General features: G+C 41.3%; 1 protein-coding gene across 1 annotated transcript in view; it reads right to left on the reverse strand.

Annotated features, from left to right (window-relative positions):
• The window catches only part of CCDC68 (coiled-coil domain containing 68), a 41,750-nt gene that overhangs the window by 6,765 nt on the left and 10,355 nt on the right, over positions 1–24,630 (reverse strand). The window contains exons 7-9 of the mRNA XM_021710820.1: positions 14,568–14,650; positions 3,599–3,704; positions 1,817–1,900 (exon numbers count right to left, since the gene is read on the reverse strand). Of these exons, the coding sequence (XP_021566495.1) occupies positions 1,817–1,900; positions 3,599–3,704; positions 14,568–14,650 (273 nt within the window). The remainder of the gene's footprint in view (positions 1–1,816; positions 1,901–3,598; positions 3,705–14,567; positions 14,651–24,630) is intronic.

Here is a 24,630-nt window from a genome sequence, read left to right on the forward strand (position 1 = left end):
TTATTCTATTTGCTTATCCACATGTCCTAACTTATATGGAATGAACAAATACATGTTAGTTGTGTAAAAATATAAGAAATCTATATTTATATATAAGAACAAGTACATTTACCAAACAGCCACTAAGTAAGAAAGACTATGAAGAAATGCCTTTCAAGAACATTTCTTAGGAGGAAGAGGCCCTGATGTGGCATGAATCACATAAGCTGGAGGCCCCCTGACATAAACTGGCCAGCCACTGCTAGACGCTTGAGTGAACTCTAGCTTTGAGCCAATTATTCCACACTCACTGCCTTTTCAGCTGTGCAGAGCTGTGAGCAGTGCTATCAAACAGCTCCATACAACCTGAAGACGGTGAGTGCCTAAGGGGGCCCAAGGTTCCCTGAGCTCTGTGCTCCAGGATCCAAGAGGACACAGTCCTCTGGGAAGGCAGAAATGGAACATGCGATTGCAGAAACGAAGATGTAAAATCATCCACCGTCTCTTCATGCTGTTATGTTCTTAACTTGTTTGGGGGAAGCAGAAAGAACATGGCGGTGGAAGGAACAGCGTGCCATGGCTGGGGGGACAATCACGCAGCTCCTCTCTGGTCTCTCTTGAGGACGAGAAAAATCCCAAAGACGAAGGCACTAGTGAAAGGCAGAGCATCTCTGTATTCCATAGGACAGGACAACAGCAATCTCTGCAGGTAACCAAAAGGAGGAAGTCAAAAGACTGAGAGATAGAGAGCAGAAAAGGTGATCAGGTCCAGGCAGTCGGTGACACGTCATCTGACACGGACGTAAGGTAAGACACAGGAACAAGGCAGGGAATCATCGGGTCACGCTGAGAATTGGGCAGCTAAGGTGGAGAGCCGCTGGGTCCTCAGGGTTCCTCCAACTTCAGCAGGGGCTTTGCTGCCCTTCCTTTGAGGCAGGGATGTCCGCTGAAAGCCAGCATGAAGGGTCCCGAGGAAAGGGGGGTGAGGGGCAGAAGTATAATGCGATGCCATATATATTCTAAATCTGGTACATGCACACACAGTTATGTCCCAGGCACAGGGGGTGAGGGGCAGAAGGGAAAGCCTGTCTTATCTAGTAAATTTGAAAGTATTGTGCTGAGTTTTAAAGCACCCAGAAGCAAGGCGATTACAACAGGTTCCTGAAACTAGGCGAGCCCAAAGGCCAAGCTTGGAAGTCAAGAGGCACGTGGAGGGAGAAAGAAGAGGAAACAGGACATCCCAGAGAGAAAAGCATGTGTGGGAACAAAGGCAGGAGATAGGAAGCCTGTCCATCTGGCTAGAGTGGAATTTCCACAGCAGTGACCTTGACCAAGCTTCTAATTCAAGTCCATATTTACAGAGGTTATCATCTATCTCTCCACTGAAAAAGTTGAATGAATTTTAACAATTACTTAAGAATATTTATTTAATGTTTAATGTTGATAATATTTTAATTGAATAATATAATAAAGCATTTTAAATTATAATTTAGCAATCATCGTAAGTACTTCCTTTCATAGCTGTAATTTTTTAATGCACAGATGATGCATATACACATACTCTCAAAAAGACACCTGGATACACATACATATACAGTGAGACAGACACAGTCACACATAATCACACACAGGCACACTCACATGCACATTCATACACAGATATACTCACAGTGACACACAGGCACACGATCACACATGTTCATACATAATTTCACGAACACACTTGATCTCTCTCTTTCTCTCTCTCTCTCTCTCTCTCTCTCTCACACACACACACACACACACACACACACACACACACACACACACACAAATGTAAAACAGGTTCCCTCCTTACCTGGGCTTCAAGTACGTTAACTTTTTCTTTGAGATTTTCAATTCTTTTGTCTTGTTCTTTTAAATTATTTTTTAATCCTTCCATCTAAGAATTAGAAAACACCATTGGAAAAGTCTTATCAGACCACGGGGAATAGTTACTTAAGTCAAATTGTACAGATTTCTAATGTCAAATGATGTTCATTAAACTTAAAAAAAAAACCCAAAACCACAAAATGCATTAGCCGACCCAGCAGCTAGAGAAAACAGCAAGCCAGATCAGCACTTGGGGATACAAGCCCTCCAGGGTGCTGTCTGACACTTTAATCTGTGTCAAACAGATTCAGCCAAGTTCAGCAGGCATGCCTCCCACGGAAAGCAGCACTGGCCACCCTTCTGCTTCTCAGCAACCAAGCATTCTCATCCTATAGACGGACACGCCTCAAGGTCACTGCCCAGGGGGCAGAGGCTCCCTGTGGTAGAGACTTTATCAACCAGAGGCATAACACGTGAGTTTGTTTTGCCAAGAGGCGACGTGGAACTGGGAGGTGGGGTGGTGAGTTGCAAGACAGCACAGGAAGAGGGGACACATGGATTCTCAGACCAACTCTGCCACCACCAGCTCCGTCACTGAACCCTGCTGTAAAACGAGACTGTGGGATGCCAGCGAGGTCCTTCCTGGCTCTCCCATTTCACTACTCATGCTACTCAATTCTCTGGTCTTTTGATGAGGCCACAGCCAAGCAAGCGCAAAGGCCACATCTATGACAGGAAGGCCCTGGGTTTTCAGGAGGATTCCTGTTGGTAACAAATAATAGGCAGCAAAAAAACTTGAATAAAGGTCTGGTTGTAAGTTGAAAGCACACCCCCAAAACCAGATTAATACATATATTGAAGTAGATCTCTTTTTTTTTTTTGAGTTGGAGTCTCACTGTCACCCAGGCTGGAGTGCAGCGGCATGCTCACAGCTACTGCAGCCTCGACCTCCTGGGCTCAGGCGATCCTTCAACCTCAGCCTTCCGAGTAGCTGGAACTACAGGTATGCGCCATCATGCCCGGCTAATTTTTCTTGATTTTTCATAGAGATGAGGTCTCACCAAGTTGCCCAGGCTTGTCTCAAACCCATGGGCTCGGACAATCTTCTCACCTCGGCCTCCCAAAGTGCTGTGATAATAAGCATGAGCCACCATGCCCGGCCTGAAGTAGATCTTAAACACTCATCCAGTCTACCATCTAGCTGGCTGCAACCACAATCACCTCTACTTAGTCTCCTGCCAGAGAAGGGCCAGGCTGAACTATACCCCTACCTTAAAACACCTCCTAAATACATTTACTATCTATGAGGTTATGAAAACAGATGAACCCTTCCCAGAGAAGGGCCAGGCTGAACTACACCCCTACCTTAAAGCACCTCCTAAATACATTTACTATCTATGTGGTTATGAAAACAGATCACTGTGCTCTCAAGGAAGGGTTGGCTCTCCTGATCTACAAAATCTTCTGCAAAACAGCATACATTATCTGGCTCAGAACACTTTTTAAAAGATCACTGAAATATCTAAAAAAAAAAAAAATCAGCTAAACACAGCTTCCCAAATTGTCTTCATTGAAAACATTAGGAGTGTTAGCGTTACAGACAAAAGAGGGTACTGAAAACAGAATCATGTTGCAGAAGAAACAGACAGGACATGTCAGCGGGGAGAAAAGCCTCACTGCATCCAGAGTTCGGACGAGCCACTTGTGTTTGGGCTTCCCATGGTAACCTCATAACATCTACCAGAGAAATACATGGGATTACTCTGACCTCCTGAATGACACTGCGCAGGTTCTGATGCTGGGAGTGAATCACAAACTGCAGGTGAGAGATCTGCTCCTGGAGAATGGAAATTTCCATCTGAAGATCCTGGCAACTGGGAATGCAAAGGAGAAAAAAAAAACAAAGATTTGCTCCCGGTTCTAGAGCTCTTTGTTACTGCCTATGCTGCCTACCCTTACTGCATACTCCCTGGGCGGCGTGTGGGTGAGACCCTAGGGCCCCCTGATTGCCACCCAGGGCATACCGAAGATGAACAGCAACGAAGCAGCCTCGGCTTTGCTCGATGTAAACGTGAATGAGAATATCAGTTCACGCCAAAAGCTCCTTTCTGGCCACCTGTGACTTCCTCCAGCCTGTAGTCGAGTCGAGCTGTCTTGAGTGAGACAAAGCACTTACACACTAGATTGTCTTGCCTAGGAGTATCCACAGACCTGGCGCCCAATAAAATTCACAGATAACTCCATGGAAGCAGGAATGGAGATTTGGCACGTATATCAGAAACCAATTTCCAACAATTCAGATTCAGTACATGCTGTGGATTGTCTGTGTTTATCTTTTTTTTTTTTTTTTGGCTCCCTACTTTGGGTAATTTTACTACCTTTGAGTACAGAAGGGGGATGTTTTTAAAAAGAAAGAAATTCAATTTCAGCCAACATTTTTGAATTCATGTCAACTGCTATGAAAAAAAATGGGTCAGGCTTAAATCTAGGCTATTTGGGCAACTCCCTTGGGTCCCCTCTGGCTTTGGGAGCTTTTCTATCCTCTCAATAAATCCTGCTTTCTCAAAAAAAAAAAAAAAAAATTAGGCTAGTCATACTTTCCCAAAGCTCCATTTGGGTAACTGGAATTGGTTGTACAGCTTCTGGCTGTTTCTCTCGAGAGAGAATATTACTAGAGTTATGAAGCCACATGTATCGTGGCAATATCGCCAAGCTTGGGAATGTTGTGACCCTGAAGAAATCACTTGACCTTTGCCCTCGTCCAATGCAACCCCAATTAAGTATATTTATGGCCTTTACACATATCACAAAGATAATGGAAATTCACATGATACCATAGAATATGTTCTTATTAGGAAAAAAAGAGGTATTCGCTTGCACATTGCTTCATAACATGTACTAAAACATTGCTTCTCCAATTTAATATGCATAGAAGGGATCTTATTAAATGCAGATTCTGACCCACTAGGTTGGTACAGGGCATAAGATTTTGCAGTCACAGCATGCTCCAGGTATTGCCATGATGCTGCTTGCCCAAGGCCTGAGCTTTGAGTCACGCAGCACAAACCCGCTAAGAGTGTCTCAGTAAATGTTAGTACTGTAGATAACGTAGTCTCTCAAAGCCAAGTAATTTGCAGGCAACTTGTAATATTTAGGACATGCTTTTTATATTCTCCTTCTTTAGTCTTTGCATGAGAGAGCCTTAAAGAAGTTTGGTTTACTGTAGAAACAATTAATTTCTATGAAACTGTAGAAATTCTTGCAGAAGTATCAGTAAATATATAGTGATGGCCATTGCTGTTTAATTATTCTATGGAACTAAATAATTTGTCCCACAAAAGTGCTATATAACGATAAAAGATATATGCCATCAAATACATGTAAAATGTTTATTATTACTCATAGCATTAAAAAATGGAAACGATCTAAATGCTTGTCAATCAAAGAATAAAAAAACAAATCATGGACCAGGTACAGTGATTCATGCCTATAATCCCAGTACTCTGGGAGGCCAAGGCAGGAGGATTGCTTGAGCTCAGGAGTTGAAACCAGCCTGGGCAACATAGCGAGACCTTGTCTCTACAAAAAAAAATTTAAACAGCAGCTGGGCATGGTGGTGAGCGCCTGTAGTCCCAGCTACTTGGGAGGCTTAGGAGGAAGGATCTCCTGAGTCCAGGAGGCCGAGACTGCGGTGAGCCGTGATTGTGCCACTGCATTCTAGCCTGAGCAACAGAGTAAGACTCTGACTCAAAAAAAAAAAAAAATTATGCTACGCCCATGCCACTTTTATTTTATACATGCACATGTATCCCAAAGAGAGGTTAAAAAACTTGATTTATAAGGAAAGTGGTTCCATAGAACATTATAGGAAGAATGGTCTTTTCAACAAATGCTGCCAAGACAACTGGGTATTCATACTAAAAAAAGAAGAAAAGAAATGGAAAGAAAATTGATCCCAGCCTCACCTCATAATAAAAATAAATTCCATGTAGACTATGAAATAAACCGAAAAAGGCTTTCAGAATATAGGAGAGTATCTTCGTGCATTTAGAATAGAGAAAGTCTATAAAAAATAGGAGTCCAAGCAGTATTACAAACAAAGGGAAAAACTGATATATCTGACTAGATATAAATTAAGAACTTCTAGTCACCAAGTGAGAGTGAATAGGTTAGCCTCAGAATATTGGCAACAAAAATGACTAATAAAGACACTATATCAGAAGGTGCAAGAACATCTATAAATCAATAGGACAGATAGCCCAGAAGACAAATTAGACAGTGGCTTGGATAGGGATTTCCCAAAAAGAGACTATTCAAATAGCCAATAAACATATGAAGATACTGAATATCATTAATATTTAAAGTAGTGCAGATTAAAGCCACACATAGGTATTCCACTACACAACCACCAAAAGAGCTACAATTTAACAAGACTGAAGATACTAAGCCTTAGCAAAGATTTAGACCAACAGGAGATACTGGCATTGGAAGTTACATTGGTATGATCATTTTAGAAAACTGGCAGTTTCAACCTCAGTGGACTGACAACCTCTAACTCCTTTCCTAAGTATATATACCATATGTGTATTAGGAGAAACGAAAATGTTTATAGAAGCTTTGTGCATGCTGAAGCCTGGAGATAATCTGATAATAGCCAATAAATATATGAAGATACTGATGCCATTAATATTTAAACTAGTACATTGGCTATTTTCATCACCAGTAGACTGGGTAGGGAAATCATGGCATATTCACACATATACCACGGAATCACAGATAACTGCAACACTGTGAATGAACCACCAAAACATGACAGGGAGCAAAAGAAGACAGATACAGGGTGCCACTTACAAGAAGTTTAAAAAAAATAAAAACTAGGTAAAGGTAAGCTACTGTGCTTAGGGGTGCATAAAGAAATGCAGGAAAATGATTATAATGAAAGTCAGGGCTGTGGTTACTTTTTGGGGAGAAAAACAGAGTTGGATTTGGAAGGGGCATAGCACACAGTATAGGAAGAAGGATCACTTTGGAAAATCTCTCAAGATTCTGTTACTGACCTAGGGTTTTGTTTAAACCCAGGCATTTGCTTTTAAGCAATCCATTAAATGGAATATTTATGTTATGTGCGTGTTTTTGCATGTGTGTCACACTTCACATGTGTGAGTCTTTTTCTTTTTTTTTTTTGAGTTGAAGTCTCACTCTGTCACCCAGACTGGAGTGCAGTGGCCGCTCCCAGTCACCGCAGCCTCGACCTGCTGGGCTCCGGCGATCCTTCTGCCTCAGCCTTCCAAGTAGCCGGAATTACAGGCATGCGCTACCACGCCCGGCTGATTTTTTGTATTTATTGTAGAGATGAGGTCTCGCTGCCCAGGCGGGTCCCGAACCCGCGGGCTCAGGCCATCCACTCACCTCAGCCTCCCAAAGGCGCGGGATTACAGCCCGGCTATGAGTCTTTTTCAGTATTTGTTTAAGCATAGAAAAGACTTTGAGGCCAAGCAATTAATGGTAGTTATCTTTGAGTGACTGAATTCAGGAAAATTTCATTTTATCTTTGAAGACTGCTATGCTATTTTAAATATTTTATGCAATGGGACTGTATTACTTTTGCAATAAAAAAGCAGTAAAGATACAAAACCAAGCCATGCTGAAAATCATCAAAGAAAAGGTAGATTAAAGGCAGGGGATACACTGTACTAACACAATGCTGTATTTCAATTGGTTCAAGAATCCTGGACGACTACAGAGAGGAGAGAGAGACAGGCAGGGAAGAAAGGAGGAAGCTTGGCAGTCCATGCACAGGGATTCTACAGGAGAACAGGGTATCTGGGACACTGGAGAGTGGAGGGAAACAAACGAAGAGCCATGAGAAGGATGAGGAGAAGAGAACTTGTGTTGAAGATGCATGTCCTAAAGACATGTTTGATGATCAGACCTACACAACTAAATCTCACTGCAGGCCGGGCTCAGTGGCTCAGCCTGTAATCCCAGCGCTTTGGGAAACTGAGGTGAGTGGATTGCCTGAGCCCGCGGGTTCGAGACCTGCCCGGGCAACTTGGTGAGACCTCATCTCTACAATAAATCAAAAATTAGCTGGTGTGGTAGCACGCGCCTGTAGTTCCAGCTACTTGGAAGGCTGAGGCAGAAGGATCGCCAGAGCCCAGCAGGTCAAGGCTGCAGTGGCCAGAGTCTGGGTGACAGAGTGAGACTCCAACCCCCAAAAAAATATCTCACTGCAAAACTCCACTTTCCCCACCTAACACCACCAGCAACTATCAAATTAAGAGAATTCATGAAATAATTGTAGTTGTGAACTCAGGTCGGAGGAACACTATTATTTCACGTGTGCCAACATTTTACCTGTGTTTTCTAACACAATTTTTAAAGGGCCCCAACCCCAGCAGAAAACTTGACTATGGTCTTTCTCTCCTTGGGAGAGGGGTGATGGGGAATTCCAAAGAGCATTCTGTTGTTCTCTTTCCATGGTTGACGGGAGGAAATTTTTGAAAAGAAATAAGCTGGATTCCTGATTGGAGTGGAAGTGCTTTGGACCCATATTATTCCAACTAAAAATAGCAGTAACTCTCAGCCCTCATGGCATTTCTAGTTCAGGCAATGGTGCATCAGCTCTATCCTACATTCACATTTGATTTTAGTTGTCCCTGGATTCAAGGTTCAGAGGCTTCCTTACCAAGGGCATCGGAGCCTGAGGGGATTTCAGGATGCCCAGTGGGCCAAAAACCCTAAGGATGGCGGGGAGGAGAACTCAGAGCCTCCAAGAGTGCCAGAGTGCCAGACTTTGGAGGTCTGCAGTCATTCCCAACTGAGAGTGAAAGGGACCACCCACAGAGAATCTTCAGGGTGGGGGGGGGGGGTCTCAGAAGTCAAAGCAGTCTGGGAGCTTGTGAGGGAAGGGAATGGGAAGTCTGCAAGTGCTATTCAGAATCCTTGCAGAGTAGAGTTGCAAAGAACATTCAGAGGATGGGGAAGGTGAGAGCCTCACAGGGGGGAAAAAAAACACCTCAGACGCTGGAAAAAGATGAGTTAAGGACGTGAACAACAAAACAGCACAGAAGGCAAATCGAAATCTGGCCCGCAGCTGGTGCTCAAATTCAAAATTGCTCCAGTGAGGAAGGGAAATAGAAAAAGGAGGAAAGATCAGCAATGACCTACTTACTGGTCAGACTCAGGACTTTCCTGGGAAATAATGAGAAAGAACTCCGGATGCTTTGCAGAGGCAAGCCAGCTTTGAATGCACACAAAATATAAAAATGCTGTGAACTGCTGAAGGTGAGTATTTAAAATGGCTCTTACTGTGTCCCATGACCCAGAAGCTTGGAACCAAGGAAAAAAAAAAAGATGGCTTTAGAAAGGGGGATACGTTAATATTATGCTACCAAGAATACCAATCTCAGGAAATTTCTCCGTGTGGTTCTTAAAGGCATTGCAAAGTTCACTGTAAATAAATTAAAAAATTGAAATTGGTCTCAAGATTGAAAAAAACACAGGGCCTTGAGACTTACCTCCATTAATACACTAAAACAGTAGCTAAGGTACACTGCAAAAAATACCTATTAGGATAGCTCAATAAATATAAAACCTAGTCATCTACTGAAGGCCTGTAAATGCAACCATTTTTCCAAATATGTGCCACCTGGGCTTTCTTTGAGTGCAGATGTCTTTCCGTCAAAGCACTCTGTCTTAACTAAGGGGTACCCAAGCAAGACAGGAAGAAGAAAACACAACCAAGGACCAGGCCTAGAAAAAGGGGGCAAAGCCCCCTGAACAAGTGTCTGTACCTAGGATTCACGCTCAAAATAATTTTGGATCCGTGTTTTCCACTACAATGCAACTGCATAAAAATATAAAGTAAATGTTGGAATTAAAACAGAATTGAAAAACTTGGGCTTCCAGGAAGCCTTAGAAGACACACTTTTTCCGTATTCTTCCCACTAAGCACAACTAAAAACCCTGGACATTGTATAAAAGTAAGTGTCAGAAGACTCTGAATAGTAGAGAGAAGAAAGTAGACTGGCTCACAACCCTGGGATCCAAGAAACACCACCATGGTAAGTTTCCTGGGATTTCTTTTTGCCTCAAATATCCCAGACTCGGAGCTGAAAACGACAGGCTGGTGAGGTCAATGGAAGCAGTCAAAAAAAGCCCCCCAAAAAGGGAGGAGAATCTGGCCCCATCTTTTTGAGGGAGAAAACTAAGAATCCTCTCTCAATTCATCACTGAGGGAGGGCGAAGAGAACATCATTTCGGGTTCCTTAGCACTCAAGAAAGGAAATCAAGTCTCTAACTTGCAGAAATGTGAAAAGAAATGACTTTGTCTTTAATCAGCAAGACAGGATGATGGCAGAGTAAGTACTTGACAAGAAGGATACCTTGGCCAGGCAAGGTGGCTCAAGCCTGTAATCCCAGCACTTCAGGAGGCTGAGGCAAGAAGATTGCCTGAGCCCAGGGGTTCAAGACTAGCATGGGTAACTTGGTGAGACCTTGTCTCTACAATATATCAAAAAAAAATTAGCTGGGCGTGGTAGCATGCGCCTGTAGTTCAGGTTACTTGGAAGGCTGAGGTTGAAGGATTACCTGAGCCCAGCAGGTTGACGCTAGGATGGCCATGAGCATGCCACTGCACTCCAGCCTGGGTGACAGAGTGAGACTCTGACTCCTAAATAAAGAAGCAAACCCTCCATCTCTCTAATACCTAAGGTCTGCCAAGGATTGGTGGAAGGAAACTGAGTTCACCGAAGACTGTTTCACCAGCCATCCCTCAGAACACTCTGGAATCGAACTTTGGGTTAACCTACATCATTGCGCAGGACACATGCCCTCCCCTCAGCCCCTCTTTGTTACAGTGGCTTTGATTGTGTTGCTCTTTGGCGTCAACTATTCCTTCTTAGATGTTCTGAGGGACAGCCTCTGTATTTATTACAAGGATGCAGCTGAAGACATATTCAGGGTTCTCTTTCTGAGCATGCCCTAGACAATTTTCTTTCTGGCCTTACAGATGCATTTGAAAGAAAGAAACTCCTGGTTGGCTTTAATCATGTGGACATTGTGAATCACAAAACTAATCATAACTTCCTCTTTGGGTAGGCTGCTAGAAAATTTAAAATTGAGTCAGTGGCCTATTGTGAGCAACCCCACAGCACCCATGACACATTTTGCAGACTAACCCCATTGAATAGCTATTCTTGTATCTCCTTGGCCTCATCATCTAATTTATTTCCAATTTAAGTAATCATATTTTATGGAGCTCTCATAAATAACCTTAATTTTTTTAAGACCTGGGGTACATAAATATATAATTATAAAGGGCAAGAATAACATGAGTGTGGCCATATGTGCACTGTCACAGAATATTTTTAGGTCTTTATAAAGTGCATTTATTACCAGGATAAGTAGGATGTTTATAAGAATGAGAATTCCAGAAGAAATCAAAAAGAGCCAGAAATTGGGGTAAAAGAAATAACTGGAATTATGTTGTGTGTCCCAAGATATTCTTTCTGGGCCATGCTGCACATTACCCAGGCATTGCAAATATGAATTACCCTACATAGAATTCCCCCTTGAGAGAGAAGAAAATGACAGTGGTGGCATTTGAGAGCTTCTCTGAGGTGATAAGAGAATCTTATGACCCTCTACGGGGACTCATATTGCTTTCTATTTAGGATCTAATGTTTCTTGGACTTTCATGCGTGTGGACATCACGAATGATGGGTCCCCTAATGGAAGACAGGCAACAAAGGAACAAAAGAGTCTGATTCTTGCCACATCCAGGCCATAACCCGGGAAAGAATCACCCAGAAGGAGGCACAATTTTGTTCCCATTTCAATAAAACTCAGAAATACATCTTATAAGGCATCCCATCAAATTCTCCTCCGTTGTTTTTTCTCAGCGGTGGCACTAAAGAAGAGGCTTGAGAAAGCTTCCTCCAAACTACCCCAGACAAATGAACGATTTACGTAGCCACAGTACGCTTTGACATGCAACCTCAGCTTCAAGATAACCATTTTTCCTCCTCTAAGGAGTCTGCCATCCCTAAGCAGTTCTGACTTACATATGGAGCTCACACTGCTTATTTTCACAAACCCCAAATGCGCTTCCTCCAAAAACACCTCTAAAACGGACCTGTGTGTTTGTGATGTAGCAGGGCAGAGGGACAAGTCGGGAAATGGCCTTGTGCTTGTCAACACACAGGGGAGTGAAGAAAACAGTCTAAGAGGTCTTCAGAGTTCTCCAGAAATAAAAGATAGGTCAGACTCCTCTGTAGCAGAATGAGCATAGGTTTTGCCGTGTGGGGCAAGAGTGGAACCCAAACTCCCAAACTCTACAACCTCTGAGAGGTGGAGCAGTCTAGGACAACTCACTTAACCAATTAGAGCTTCCGTTCTCTCCCGGAAAGGTTGATGGAAGGGTTTAATTAAATGCAGTCCCCGGGGTTATCCTGCAAACTGCAAAGCACTTTACATGCGCCAGTTACTAGTAACAGCAATAGGAATATGGAGCCAACCTTATTTTTAAGAAAATATTTGGAATTTTCTGTCTCTTCTTTATGGCCATGTGTATCCAATTTTCACCCAATAGAAATCCCCTTTATTTGTGGTAGCTTCATCAAGTCTCCATGACTTCACCCAAAGAGTCTGATTCTTACTGATTTCATTTTCTTATCACTTAGCCAAGGGGATGTCTCCACACATAGCTCAGAGAAAGTAATAATAAGAAAGTAATCAAAAACATTTGGAATACCCACAATCTATAAAAATTGCATAAGCCTGGCTGTTCAAACACCTTTCTGGAAACACAAAACATCACTTTCCCTCCAGAAATTCCTAAGACCTTCCTTAAGAGCTTTTTGAGAATTCTTTGTAACAACTGCTCATATATAATAGAACTGACAGAATAGATCAGTTTGGTGTTTAAAACAGTTACAATGTGGCCTCAAAGACTGACAAAAGCCCTATTTTCAATTTTTTGAAGGAAAAAAATCAACCTTGGACTACCTGAACTTTTAATGAAAGCCAAACTGTGCAAGCCAATAGTTCTAAGACAATGGAAGCTCTATTTAAGAGAAAGAAAAAAAAAAAGATTTACTTAGAATTCAGTTATGGATATTTGTAAGTAATTCCAAGATCTAAGGATACTTTCTGCAGTATTTCTTTCATTCTCTGCAGAGATGTGTAGTGCTAGAAAACTATTTTAGAAGTCTACCCTCTGGAGCTATATGCTTGTTACAGGGAAAAAGATAGAAAAATTAATAACTTATTGGTGTCCCAGCATGTTTCAAATATGTGTGTATAACTGCCAGGGTCAGCCCATTTCTGGACTTTGGCATTTGGAATAAAAAGTGCAGGAATATGAGACAGAAAGAAGGTACAACATGTGAGAACAGACGGAAGGAGAGACAGTAAGAAAAGAAAACGAAATGGGGGGAAACAATCAAAAGACTGAGAACGGATTTTTGAGGATACATCACTGAATAAATGACAAGAATTTGCCTATTATAGTGCCCCATATCTAGTGAACAACCGTTCTAGTTGAACAAGCTAAGATCTTGAATAAATTTAACTTTGCTCATTCTATCTTTACATCAGAACTGTGATGGGCTTAGAATTTAGAAAAACCTCAGAAAACGTCTCACGGTGTTGTTACCCAGTGCAATGCCTACACAACATAGCTACATTTCTACCCCAACTTAACCCTGCTAATCTTTAAGAAACAGAAAGGGCTGCACACGGGAGTTCCCCTTCTGACCATTCCAACTAAATCAGCAGGATCCAAGATGGCAGCCCACTCGACCTCTGCAGACCCTCAAACCTCTTTATAAAGTGCTGTCCACACGAAACGACACACCCCTCAGCAGCCATGACAGGAAACAGCGGACCAAAAGAAAGGAGAGAAAAGGGGCATGATCCTAACTCCAGGAAATCTCAGCCCATTCCTAGAAGAGGTATAAATATTCCTCCCATTGCTTTTCATGTCCAAGTCCTTCATTAAAGGAACTCTATATTTTAACCTCCTCGGCTCTCACCAGGGAGAATCAAAGCTTGCCGTGTTTGACCCTCACTTGTGGTTTCGTATATTGGCTTCCCAACACTGGACAGGAAAGAACCCCATTTCTGGAGCAAAGCTGATTTTGTCGGTAACATGACAGTACAGAGACCTTTTCTAAAGGCAGCTGAGCAGCACAGCAGTTCTGGTGATATCTGCAAATCCACCCCCAACTCCTGCGTACGAAAGACCGCAACTGTTTATAAATTGTGAGCATTTGTAAGTCCAAAGAGCTAAGGGTGCTGTCCATAGCATTTCCTCTACAGAGTTGAAGAGTATCACGCCACTAGGTTAGAACCCCCTGCGAGGGCTGGCCAGTTTAATGGCAGCTGTAGAGGAGACTCATTAGCAAAGACAGAAGTATTGGGGGAACGAAAGCCACTCCAGCATCCTCTTTGGCACCCAGGGGAAACTGGAGATGACCGGCTCACCCGCCCTTCAGAAGGACTAACCTCCCACCGGCTCCCCTGCACCCAGGGAACTCTGTCCCCCTAATTCCTTAGCGGATGAGGAAGGGAGGGCTGTTGATTCTAGGAATCCATCCTCCCCCCTTTGCTTCCACCAGCCTGTTTCCTTGGGGCGTGTAAGCAGCGAAGTGGTAAGCCTTCTGTTCTCGGGCCAGCATGCCGGTGGGGAGGAAAGATGACAAGAGCTGCTTTTAGAAGGTAGATCTGCAAACCTTTTTGCACAGGTAGCACCGGATTTGAGTTGCAGCAGCCTGTCCTCCAGAGCCAGTTTTTTTCCTAGCAGTGTCCTCTTTTCCTAGGAGAAAATAAGATAGGAATTTTGATTTGTGTGTGTGTGTGTGTGTTTGTGTGTGTGTGTGTGTGTGTGTGTGTGTGTGTGTGTGTGTGTGTGTGTGTGTTTGGTAAGGCATTCTTCTGGTAATACTGGAAATACAGCTTGAGCTAAGGATCTCATGCCACGAGCGCTGTTCCTCCCCACTCCCAGGGAAACCTGGTCAGGGATTCTCCTGTGTGTTCCACACACAGCTCAGTGGTATACCAGGAGTGGTCCTCAGGCCCTCACCTGCCCGCAAGGTGCTCCTCTCTGGCCACTGCAGAAATGTAGCCTGTGCAGTTCGGCCTCTCCCCACCCAGTCTTCCAAGGGTGGGCCCACCCACCGTGACACCTGCATCCCCTGCAACAGACTGAGTTGTCAGTATTCGAGGACGCTTGATACTTTTATTTGCTCTGGTGGCATCAGTCAGAAAGTAGTAAAGTGGTAAGCGTGTTTTTGATGAAGGATCAAGCCACTAACAATAAAACTGCTTCCCAATTAGGATACAGGAAAAACGATGACATCAAGAAATAATGGCTTCTAAAAAGACCTTAATGTGCCGGGCTCGGTGGCTCAGCCTGTAATCCCGCGCCTTGGGAGGCTGAGGTGAGTGGATTGCCTGAGCCAGCGGGTTCGAGACCCACCTGGGCAGTGAGACCTCATCTCTACAATAAATCAAAAACTCAGCCGGGCGTGATAGCGCATACCTGTAATTCCGGCTACTCGGAAGGCTGAGGCGGAAGGATCGCCGAGCCCAGCAGGTCGAGGCTGCGGTGGCCAGGAGCGGCCACTGCACTCCAGTCTGGGCGACTGAGACTCCAACTCAAAAAAAAAAAAAAAAGGCCTTAATGTGATTACTGAGTCAAACTCCATCCAATAGGAAAGTAGGCAAGTCCACAACAAAAAACCAAGCTGAAATGATTGTGTTTATTTTGTGTTTGATGGAAACATGCTGGGAAAAAAGAATCTGGAGCTTTGGCCCCCTGGTTTGGGTTGCCAGGTTGAGGAGAATTGACGAGAAACTACAGAGAGGTGGGGACTGATATCGGCAACACCCACAGAATTGACTGGAAGGGATGTTTTGAAAAGGTTGTTTAAAATCACTTCGTGCCACAGTACCGAAACAGGTACTTTGCAAGGAAACTTCACAAAGACTTTGCACATGGGATGATCTGGTTTTTAAAGCATTGGCCAATGTTTTAATCTCTCTAGGCCTTATCCCTGTTTAAAAAAAAAAAAAAATTGACCAAAACTTTGAAATATAAACAATCCACAACATGTGGTTTTAATGTCATATTGGGTCATTGTTTAATAATCTGATCTAAGAATTGTTTAATTCTCCAAGAAACTTTTCCCATGTCTGACTTTATTATTTATTATTTGATTAGAGCCCTGACTCTATGAAGTAGTATGTTAATTTGCCGATTTCTGCCTGATAGAAAAGATAATCACAAAGATTATGGTCTAATTGCCTTAAAGAATATTAACCAGTTTTTTAATTTAAACTAGTAATCCAATACTATATGCCCCTTTTTTCAAAATGCCAATAAATAGCTAGCTTCTCTAAATATTTTATTTAAACCAGCGTTCCCACCTTACTGGTTCCCTCATTAATTAGTGAGTTGCTTAAGACATTCTTTTTTCTTTTTCTTTTTCTTTTTTTTTTTTTTGAGTTAGAGTCTCACTCTTGTTGCCCAGGCTGGAGTGCAGTAGCACACCCATGGCCACCACAGCCTCAACCTGCTGGGCTTGGGCAATCCTTCTGCCTCAGCCTTTCAAGTAGATAGAACTACAGACACACACTACCTCGCCCGGCTAGTTTTTTTGTGTGTGTGTGATTTTATTGTAGAGACAAGGTCTCACCAAGTTGTTCAGGCTGGTCTCGAACTCACGGGCTCAGGCAACCCTCTCACCTCAGCCTCCCAAAGTGCTGGGATTATAGGCTGAGCCACCACACCCGGCCTCTTTCTTTTTTTGTTTTTAATTTTAAAGATGTGAGGTAAAATTCAGGATTAGGTACAAAAGTGCTCACCATACAGGTGAATATTGGGCCTCTCATTGGTCCTCACTTCACCTGGTTTAGGATCAAGTAGCCTTATTGATGTTATATGCTCTCCCTCCCTGCCTCTCTTGTCAGTGTTCTGCTACTGCCAATCCCTTTCTTGTAGTATTATGCTAGATGTTCAGGGCCCACTTATGAGTGAGAATATGCAATCCTCTGTTCTTTATTTCTGTGATAGATCACTGAGCATGTTCTAAATCTATCTAAGTTGCTGCGAACTCCATAATTTTGTCCTTTTTTATGGCTGTGTAGTATTCCATCATGTATATGCACTACATTTTTTCAATCTAGTCCATTTTCCATGGGCAGCACAGTTGGTTCCATGTTTATGCTCTTGTGAATAGTACTGCCATAAACACGCATGTGCAGGTATCTTTTTTGTAGAATGATTTGAGATCCTCTGGGTATATCTCCAGAAGGGGGATTGCTGGGTCATGTGGAAGGTCAATTTTTAGATCTTATAGAAATCGCCACACTGTTTTCCACAGAGATTGTACTAACTTACACTCCCACCAACAGTGTAGAAGCATTCTCTTTTCTCTGCATCTTCTCCAGCATCTGTTGTTTTTTTTGAGTTATTGATGATGGCCATTCTGACTAAAGTTAGCTGGTATCTCAGGGTGGTTTTGATTTGCATTTCTTTGATGATTAGTGAGGCTGAGTGTTTTTTTCATGTATTGGTTGGCTGCTCATATGTCTTCTTTGAGAAGTGTCTATTCATATTTTGTGCCTACTTTTTAATGGGGCTATTTGTTTTTTCATTTCGACACGTTTGAGTTCCTTATAGATCCTGGATGTTAGACCTTTGTCAGATATACAGGTGACAAATATCTTTTCCCATTCTGTGAGCTATCTCCCTGCTCTCTTGATGGTTTCTTTAGCTTTGCAGAAGCTTTTCAGTTTAATGAGGTCCCATTTGCCTGTCTTATCTCTTATGGCATGGGCTTTTGGGGTTTTGATTAGGAATTGGTTGCCTATTCCAATGTCTATAAGGGTGTGTCCTGCGTTTTCCAAGATTCTTATAGTTTGAGGTTTTACATTTAGTTATTTAATCCGTTTAGAGTTGAGTTTTTTGTATTGTGATAGATAGAAGTCCTGTTTCAGTCTTCTGTACGTGATCAGCCAATATTCCCAGCACTATTTCCTGAATAAGTTCTCTTCTCCCCAGTGGTCATTGGTGGAGGCTGTGTCAAAGATGAGTTGGCTGGGAAATTGAGGTTTTACTTTCAGAATCTCTATCATGTTCCATTGGTCTATATGCCTATTCTTGTGCCAGGCTGTTTTGATCAATATAGCCTTATAATAAAGTTTATATTTAGTAGGAAGTGTGCTATCTCCCACATTATTTCTTTTGCTGAGGACTGTTTTGTCTATTCGTGGTTGTTTTGGTTTCCATATGAATTTCTGTATGTCATTTCAAGGTCTGAGAAGAAGATGTTGGTAATTTAATGGGTATTGCATTGAATCTGTAGATTGCCTTGGGTAGGATAGACATCTTAACAATGTTGATTCTTCTAATCTATGAACAGGGATTATTTTTCCATTTGCCTGTGTCTTCTTTGATTTCTTTGAGCAGTGTTTTGTAGTTTTTGTTGTAACGTTCTTCTACTTCTCTGGTTGGGAAGATGCCAAGGTAACTTCACTTGTTGTGTGGTTATTGTGAATGGGATTGTGCTTTTATTTGGTACTCTGCCTGTTTGTTGATGGTAAATAAAAATGCGACTGTCTCTTGTACATTTATTTTGTACCCTGAGACTTTGCCAAAGTCCTTTTATCAGTGCAAGCATACTTTTGACAGATTCTCTTGGGTTTTCAAGGTATAGGATCATATCATCAGCAAAGAGGGATAACTTGACTTCCTCTTTTCCTATTTGGATGCCCCTGATTTCCTTCTCTTGACTGATTGCTCTAGCTAGGATTCCAACACTGTATTGGACAGGAGGGGTGAGAGTGGGCAGCCTTGACTTGTTCTGGTTTTCAGGGGAGATGCTTCCAATTTCTGTCCATTTAGTAATATGTTGGCTGTGGTTTTATCATAGATGAATCTTACTATTTTGAAGTATGTTCCCCCTATGCCTAGGTGTTCAAGGGTTTTTATCAAGAGTGGATGCTGTATTTTGTCAAGAGCCTTTTCTGCATCTAATGATATAATCCTGTGGTTCTTGTTTTTACATCTGTTGATGTATTGAATTACAATTATGGTCTTGTGGATGTTGAACCAGCCCTGCATCCCAGGGGTGAAGCCTACTTGGTCATGGTGGCTAACTCTTGAGATGTGTTATTCGATCTGATTTGCTAAAACTTTGTTGAGAATTTTTGCATCTACGTTCATCGGGGACACTGGTCTGTAGTTCTCTTTCTTTGTTGGGTCTTTGCCCAGTTTGGGTATCAGCGTGACGTTAGCTTCATAAAATGACTTGGGGAGAATCTTTCTCAATTGCCTGGAGTACTTTCAATAGGATTGGTATCAGCTCTTCCTTGTATGTTTTAAAGAATTCCGCTAGAAAGTCATCTGGTCCCGGGTTTTTTTTGTAGGTAGTTTTCTTATGACGGAGTCAACTTCCTGGGTTGTTATTGGTCTATTTAGAGTCTCAATGTCTTCTTGTTTCAACCTTAGGAGGTTGTGTGATGTCAGAAAGTCCTCCATTTCAGTTAGGTTCTCAAATTTACTTCCATATAGGTGTGTATTGTAATCTTTGATGATCTTTTGCATTTCTTCAGGGTCAGATGTGACTTGATCTTTTGTGTTTCTGAATGTATTTATTTGAGATTTTTCTCTGTTTTCCTTGGTCAGTCTGACTAGGGGGAGCCATCAATCTTGTTTATTCTTTCAAAGAATCAGTGTTTTGTTTTTTTCTATGATATTTTTTGTTTTTTTTGATTTTTTTCTATGATATTTTTGTCTTCTATGTCCTGTATTTGGGTTTTTACTTTGATCCGGATTCCCTGCTGAATTTAGGGTTTTGGTGGTCTTGCCTTTCCAGTTCCCTTAGGTGATTTGTTAGGTTGTTAACTTGTGATCTTTCTATTCTCTTGATGTGTGTATATATAGAGGTATAAATTTCCTTTTTAGCACTGTTTTCATGGGCATCCCAGAGGTTTGGGTAAGATGTGACTTTGTTTTCATTTGTTTCCAAAAAGTACTTTAATTTATTTGATTCTGTGTTGACCTAGGAGTTGTTCAGCATTATGCTGTTCAGTGTCCATTTCTGTATGTGTTTTGGGGGGATTTTGTTCGTGGTGATATTTATTTTTATTCCACCATGATCTGAGAAGGTGCATGATAGTATTTAAATCTTATGAAATTTGTTTATGCTTGATTTGTGGTTGAGGATGTGTTCAATCTTGGAGTATCTTCCATGTGGTGATGTGTAGAATATATATTCTGTGGTTGTTGGGTGAAGTGTTCTATAGGTATAAATTAGGTCCATTTGGAGGTTCTGGATCTCCTTATTAACTTTTTGCCTCAATGATCTATCTAGGGTTGTTAGTGGAATATTTAAATGCCCAGTTATGATTGTGTTAGAGTCAATATCTTGTTTTAGTTAACTGAGCAATTGTTTTATAAAACCTGGTGCTCCTTTGTTGGGTGTATATATGTTTAGGGTGGATATTTCTTGTTGGTAGATTGAACCTTTTATCATTATATAGTGTCCTTCTGTATCTTTTTAAATTTTTGAAAGCTTGAAGGCTATTTTGTTTAATATTAGACTCACAACTTCTACCTTTTTTTGTTCTCTGTTCACCTGGAAGTTCATTTTCCATCCTTTAAGGTCAAGCTTTTTTAATCCAGTTTGCATTCTATGTTTTCTCAGTTGTGCATTTAGTCGGTTCACATTCAGATTAATTACTGAAATGTTAGAGTTTGTCCCTGTCATGAGTCCCTTATAAAGTTGTTTTATTTTCTTTTTTAACTTTTGTGTTAATATAAGCATGTGTTTTCATTTTTGTGGGTGCACTATATGTTCTGCTGGCTCTGTGTTTGTGTTCTTATGAAGTACATAGTTGTTCTTTTGTTTCTTTTTTCTTCTGTGCACTGCACCTTTTTAAGTTTCTTCTGTAGAGCTGGTCTGGAGGCAGCATGTTCTCTTAGGGACTGCATGTCTGGGAAGGGTTTTAATTCTCCACTGCTGATGAAGTTTATCTTGGCTGTGTAGGAAATTGTTGAAATTGTTTATCTTTGACAACATTAAAGATTGAAATCCAATCCCTTCTGGCCTGTAGTATTTCTGTAGATAGGTCTGGAGAAATTCTGATTTGCCTTCTCTGGTAGGTAGTCTGAACTTTTTCTCTGGCTGCTTTTAGGATTTTTTCTTTTATACCTACTTTGTGTAGGCAAATTACTATGTGTCTAGGTTTGGTCTTCTCATAAGATGTCTTGCAGGGGTTTTCCGAATCTCTTGTACTTATATAGTCATCTCTCTAACAAGATGAGAAAAGTTTTCTTGGATGACTTCATGAAATGTTTGTTCTGAGGTGGTCTCCATTTCCCTTTCTATTTCAGGGATATCGATCAGACATAGGTTTGGCTTCTTGATAAAATTGCACATCTCTTGGAGAGTTTATTCTTTCTTCTTAAGTTATTTTCTCTATTTTTTTTAAAACAGATTGCATTAATTCCATATTGTGGTCTTTCAACTCTGAGATTCTTTCTTCTGCTTGGTTAATTCTGCTTCTTATGCTTGTCAGTTTGTTGTTTATTTCTTGGGTGGAGTTTTTTTCCATTATTTCCAAATATGCTTTCCTGAGTTTGTCCAACTTCGTTGCAATTTCATTTAGTTTTTGCCCTTACTTTACTTGATTTTTATTCATTCTGTCCATCCATTCTGATCTCTGTAAGTATCTTATGAGTACAGTCGTTCTTGGAGATATCCATTGTTTGTCTTTCAATACCAGTTTTCTAAGGTTCATTTCTTTGGAGTTCTAGAGAGTACTAGTGATTTTTCATGGGTTTTCCATCATTTGTGGCAGTGTTCTTGTCTTTTTCTTTAATTCCTTAGTGAAAAATAGAGATGCAATCACTTCTGTTATTTGCTCTATCTCCTGTCCTTCCCTGAGCTGGGCCTCTGAATATGTTTGATTATGAAATACAGCTGAGGGGGGTGTTGTGCTATCTCTTTACAATTTTAGGCACTTACTAAGGAGGGGAGCAGAGAGGACATGATCCATTCTACACTCATATGAGTCTGTTTTTAACTTTTCAAACATCCCTAAAATTGGGACTGTTACCTGTATTGGAATGTAAAGATGACTGGAGATAATATATATAAAAGATCTACATACTTCCTCTACACATGGTTGGATCCAAAAATATAATAATTTGAAGGTACCAATGACTTCATATCTTATGTGATCTGTTATTTTTTAAAATTATACCAACTTTCTCAAATATTTTTATAGCATTCTTGCCACATAGAAATTGTCCCGGGGTATCCTTAGTTGCATTTGAAATATTTCTGAGGGATAATGGATACAACTTTGCAAGTGTATAATTATGTCTGGATTATCAAAGAAATACATCACAGATAATATATATTGAATTTTTAGTCTACTGAAAAACGGTGTTTAACAAATGCTCTTCCTAACGGACTTACTTTTGATGAATGGATTTTCATATCTAGAGGTCAAAGAGACCAGACAACTAGACAAGTAAACGTTCTTCCTTGGCCAAGGCGCCAGCATCTAGCTTGGGTTCTTAATGTGTCTTCTTTCACAACACAGAAAGTCACACCAAACTAGTTAGCGCTTCTCAGGTAGTATCTTTCAGAAAGAAAAAGGGAGTTCACAGTACCACACAGAGGGCCTTCCTTTATTCCCAAAGCCATACCTCCAGAGAGTTCAAGGTTTCGCTCACCCTATTGATTGGGATGGAGTGGATACCAATTTTATTCATTACCAAATGATAACATCTAAATGATATTAGAGGAACTAGGGATATCAACTTTATCTGGCATCAGAGAACACAGGGGTATAATGGAAGGAGTTGTGGACGAGAAGCCAGAGGATTGTGGAACAGTCTCTAGTTCATGCGGTCTTCATTTATAAAATGATGATGAGGAACTAGGTGGTCTCAAAAGTGCCTTTGAGTCCTAAAATTCTAATAGAGCCAAGTCAACAACACTTGAAACCAAATATGATGCAACAGAATCGCACTGCTGGCAAAAGGAACATATGCTATATTAAAACGCCCTTATTGGGCGTTTTTGCCAGCTTATCGCTGTATTTATGGAATTTGTTCTCACTGCATTTCTCATTAAAGTGGGACCGATGGTGAAGGCTTTAAGTAATGTGTTCATTACCAGACCTCATATCAGTAATGGCTATTCACTGGAGCAGTGGACTGTGCAAGTGAGTAACAAATAAATCCTTCTCCAGAGGCACCCACAACCAGGGCGATATCTATCAACCTATGTGAGGATGTTCATTTTTAATTTTTCACTTCCTTTTGGAACTCTTGCCCTTTTCCCTACAATACAAAGGCCCAGGACCCCCGCCCTCCATTCTGACTTGCCGTTCCCACCTAGGTCGCCCTTCCTCACAGCCTGTCTTCTCAGTATTCCCTTAAGCTGAGATGTTGCCAAGCTTTGTTTCTTCTAGTTGTATTATTACTTGTTTCACAAATATAAAATATCGTCAAACCAGATTTTTCAAACAAGAAAACTCCTGTACATTGTCCCTCCACATCATTCCCACTCCCCTCCACCTTCCCAAGATTCCAATAGGCTCTACTCTCGGAAGTCACTCAGCTCGAGTGTTCTGGGAGGCTGTCCCATGCCCTGGCTAAGTCACAGGCCCCCTGTCCACTTACTCTGTCCCTGAGCTCCCGGAGAAAACCCAGAGTGATGGGCCCATGTCAAAGCAGGGAGGTAGGTCATCACTTCTCAGGAATGTCTGGCCAGGAGGTGAGCCATTGAACCTTATTCTGGGGCACATTCCCCCACCCTCTACAGAGCTGCCAGTGTGCATAAAGGTCCCCCAGGAAAATGAAAAAAGGGAGATCTGGGGAGTTCCTTGAGCCTCACACAACCCAGATATATGACGTTGTCATCTCCACAAAAAGAGACTATCCACTCATTTACAAAGGTGTATCCAGTCCCTCATTTTGTGCAGCACATGGCAGGTACTCATAAATTTACTGAATAAACAGTTGAGTATATACAGCCCAGAACTCTGAGATGTACTTAACATCTAGTACAGATTTCCTGAGGTGGCTAGGAAATAGAAATCATCTTCCACTGTTCTTTTGTTAATTTTCAGGCACTGACAGGTGGCTACTCAACCTGACTCACTATTACTGTGGATTTGAGATGGAGTGATGTCACGTCTAAACTGAAATTTCAAGCTCATTAATCAAGTTGTTTAGTTAAATAACCCTTATTGTTTCCCAGAATTATCTTTCTTTCCTAAAGACAGATTCTTTGTGCTAACTTAATTTGTTAAACAATTTATTGTTGAATAATGTATTCTAACACTTCCAAGTACTCAACCAAATATTAGTTTTTCAAAAACATCATAATTTTAAACTGTCATCCTTTGATAAGCCAACAGCTTAAGGACATTCTAGCTCAGTGATTTTGTTAAAGTATAATACTCAGTGACCCACTACATAAGGCAGATATAGCTGAATATTATTATTATTAGATCCACTTAATATTGGGCTTATTTAATTTTTGTAATTTCCTCTAGGACTTTAAGACTACAATTCAACCAAATTCACAGTGTTATAAAACTTTAATTTTAACTTCTTGGGAAATATTTTTAAAATAATCAAAGTTCCTTCAGTAAGAAATCTGAATATAGAAATGTGGTGTTTTTGAAGTGACATTTATACAATGGCATGAACTCAGACAGACTCATAAAGCAAATTAAAGCTAGGAAGAAGATAGGGTAAATCACTGA

The sequence above is a fragment of the Carlito syrichta genome, unplaced genomic scaffold (assembly GCF_000164805.1).
Source record: "Carlito syrichta isolate Samal-C Ts95f unplaced genomic scaffold, Tarsius_syrichta-2.0.1 Scaffold301567, whole genome shotgun sequence".
In the NCBI taxonomy this organism is placed as follows: Eukaryota; Metazoa; Chordata; class Mammalia; order Primates; family Tarsiidae; genus Carlito; species Carlito syrichta.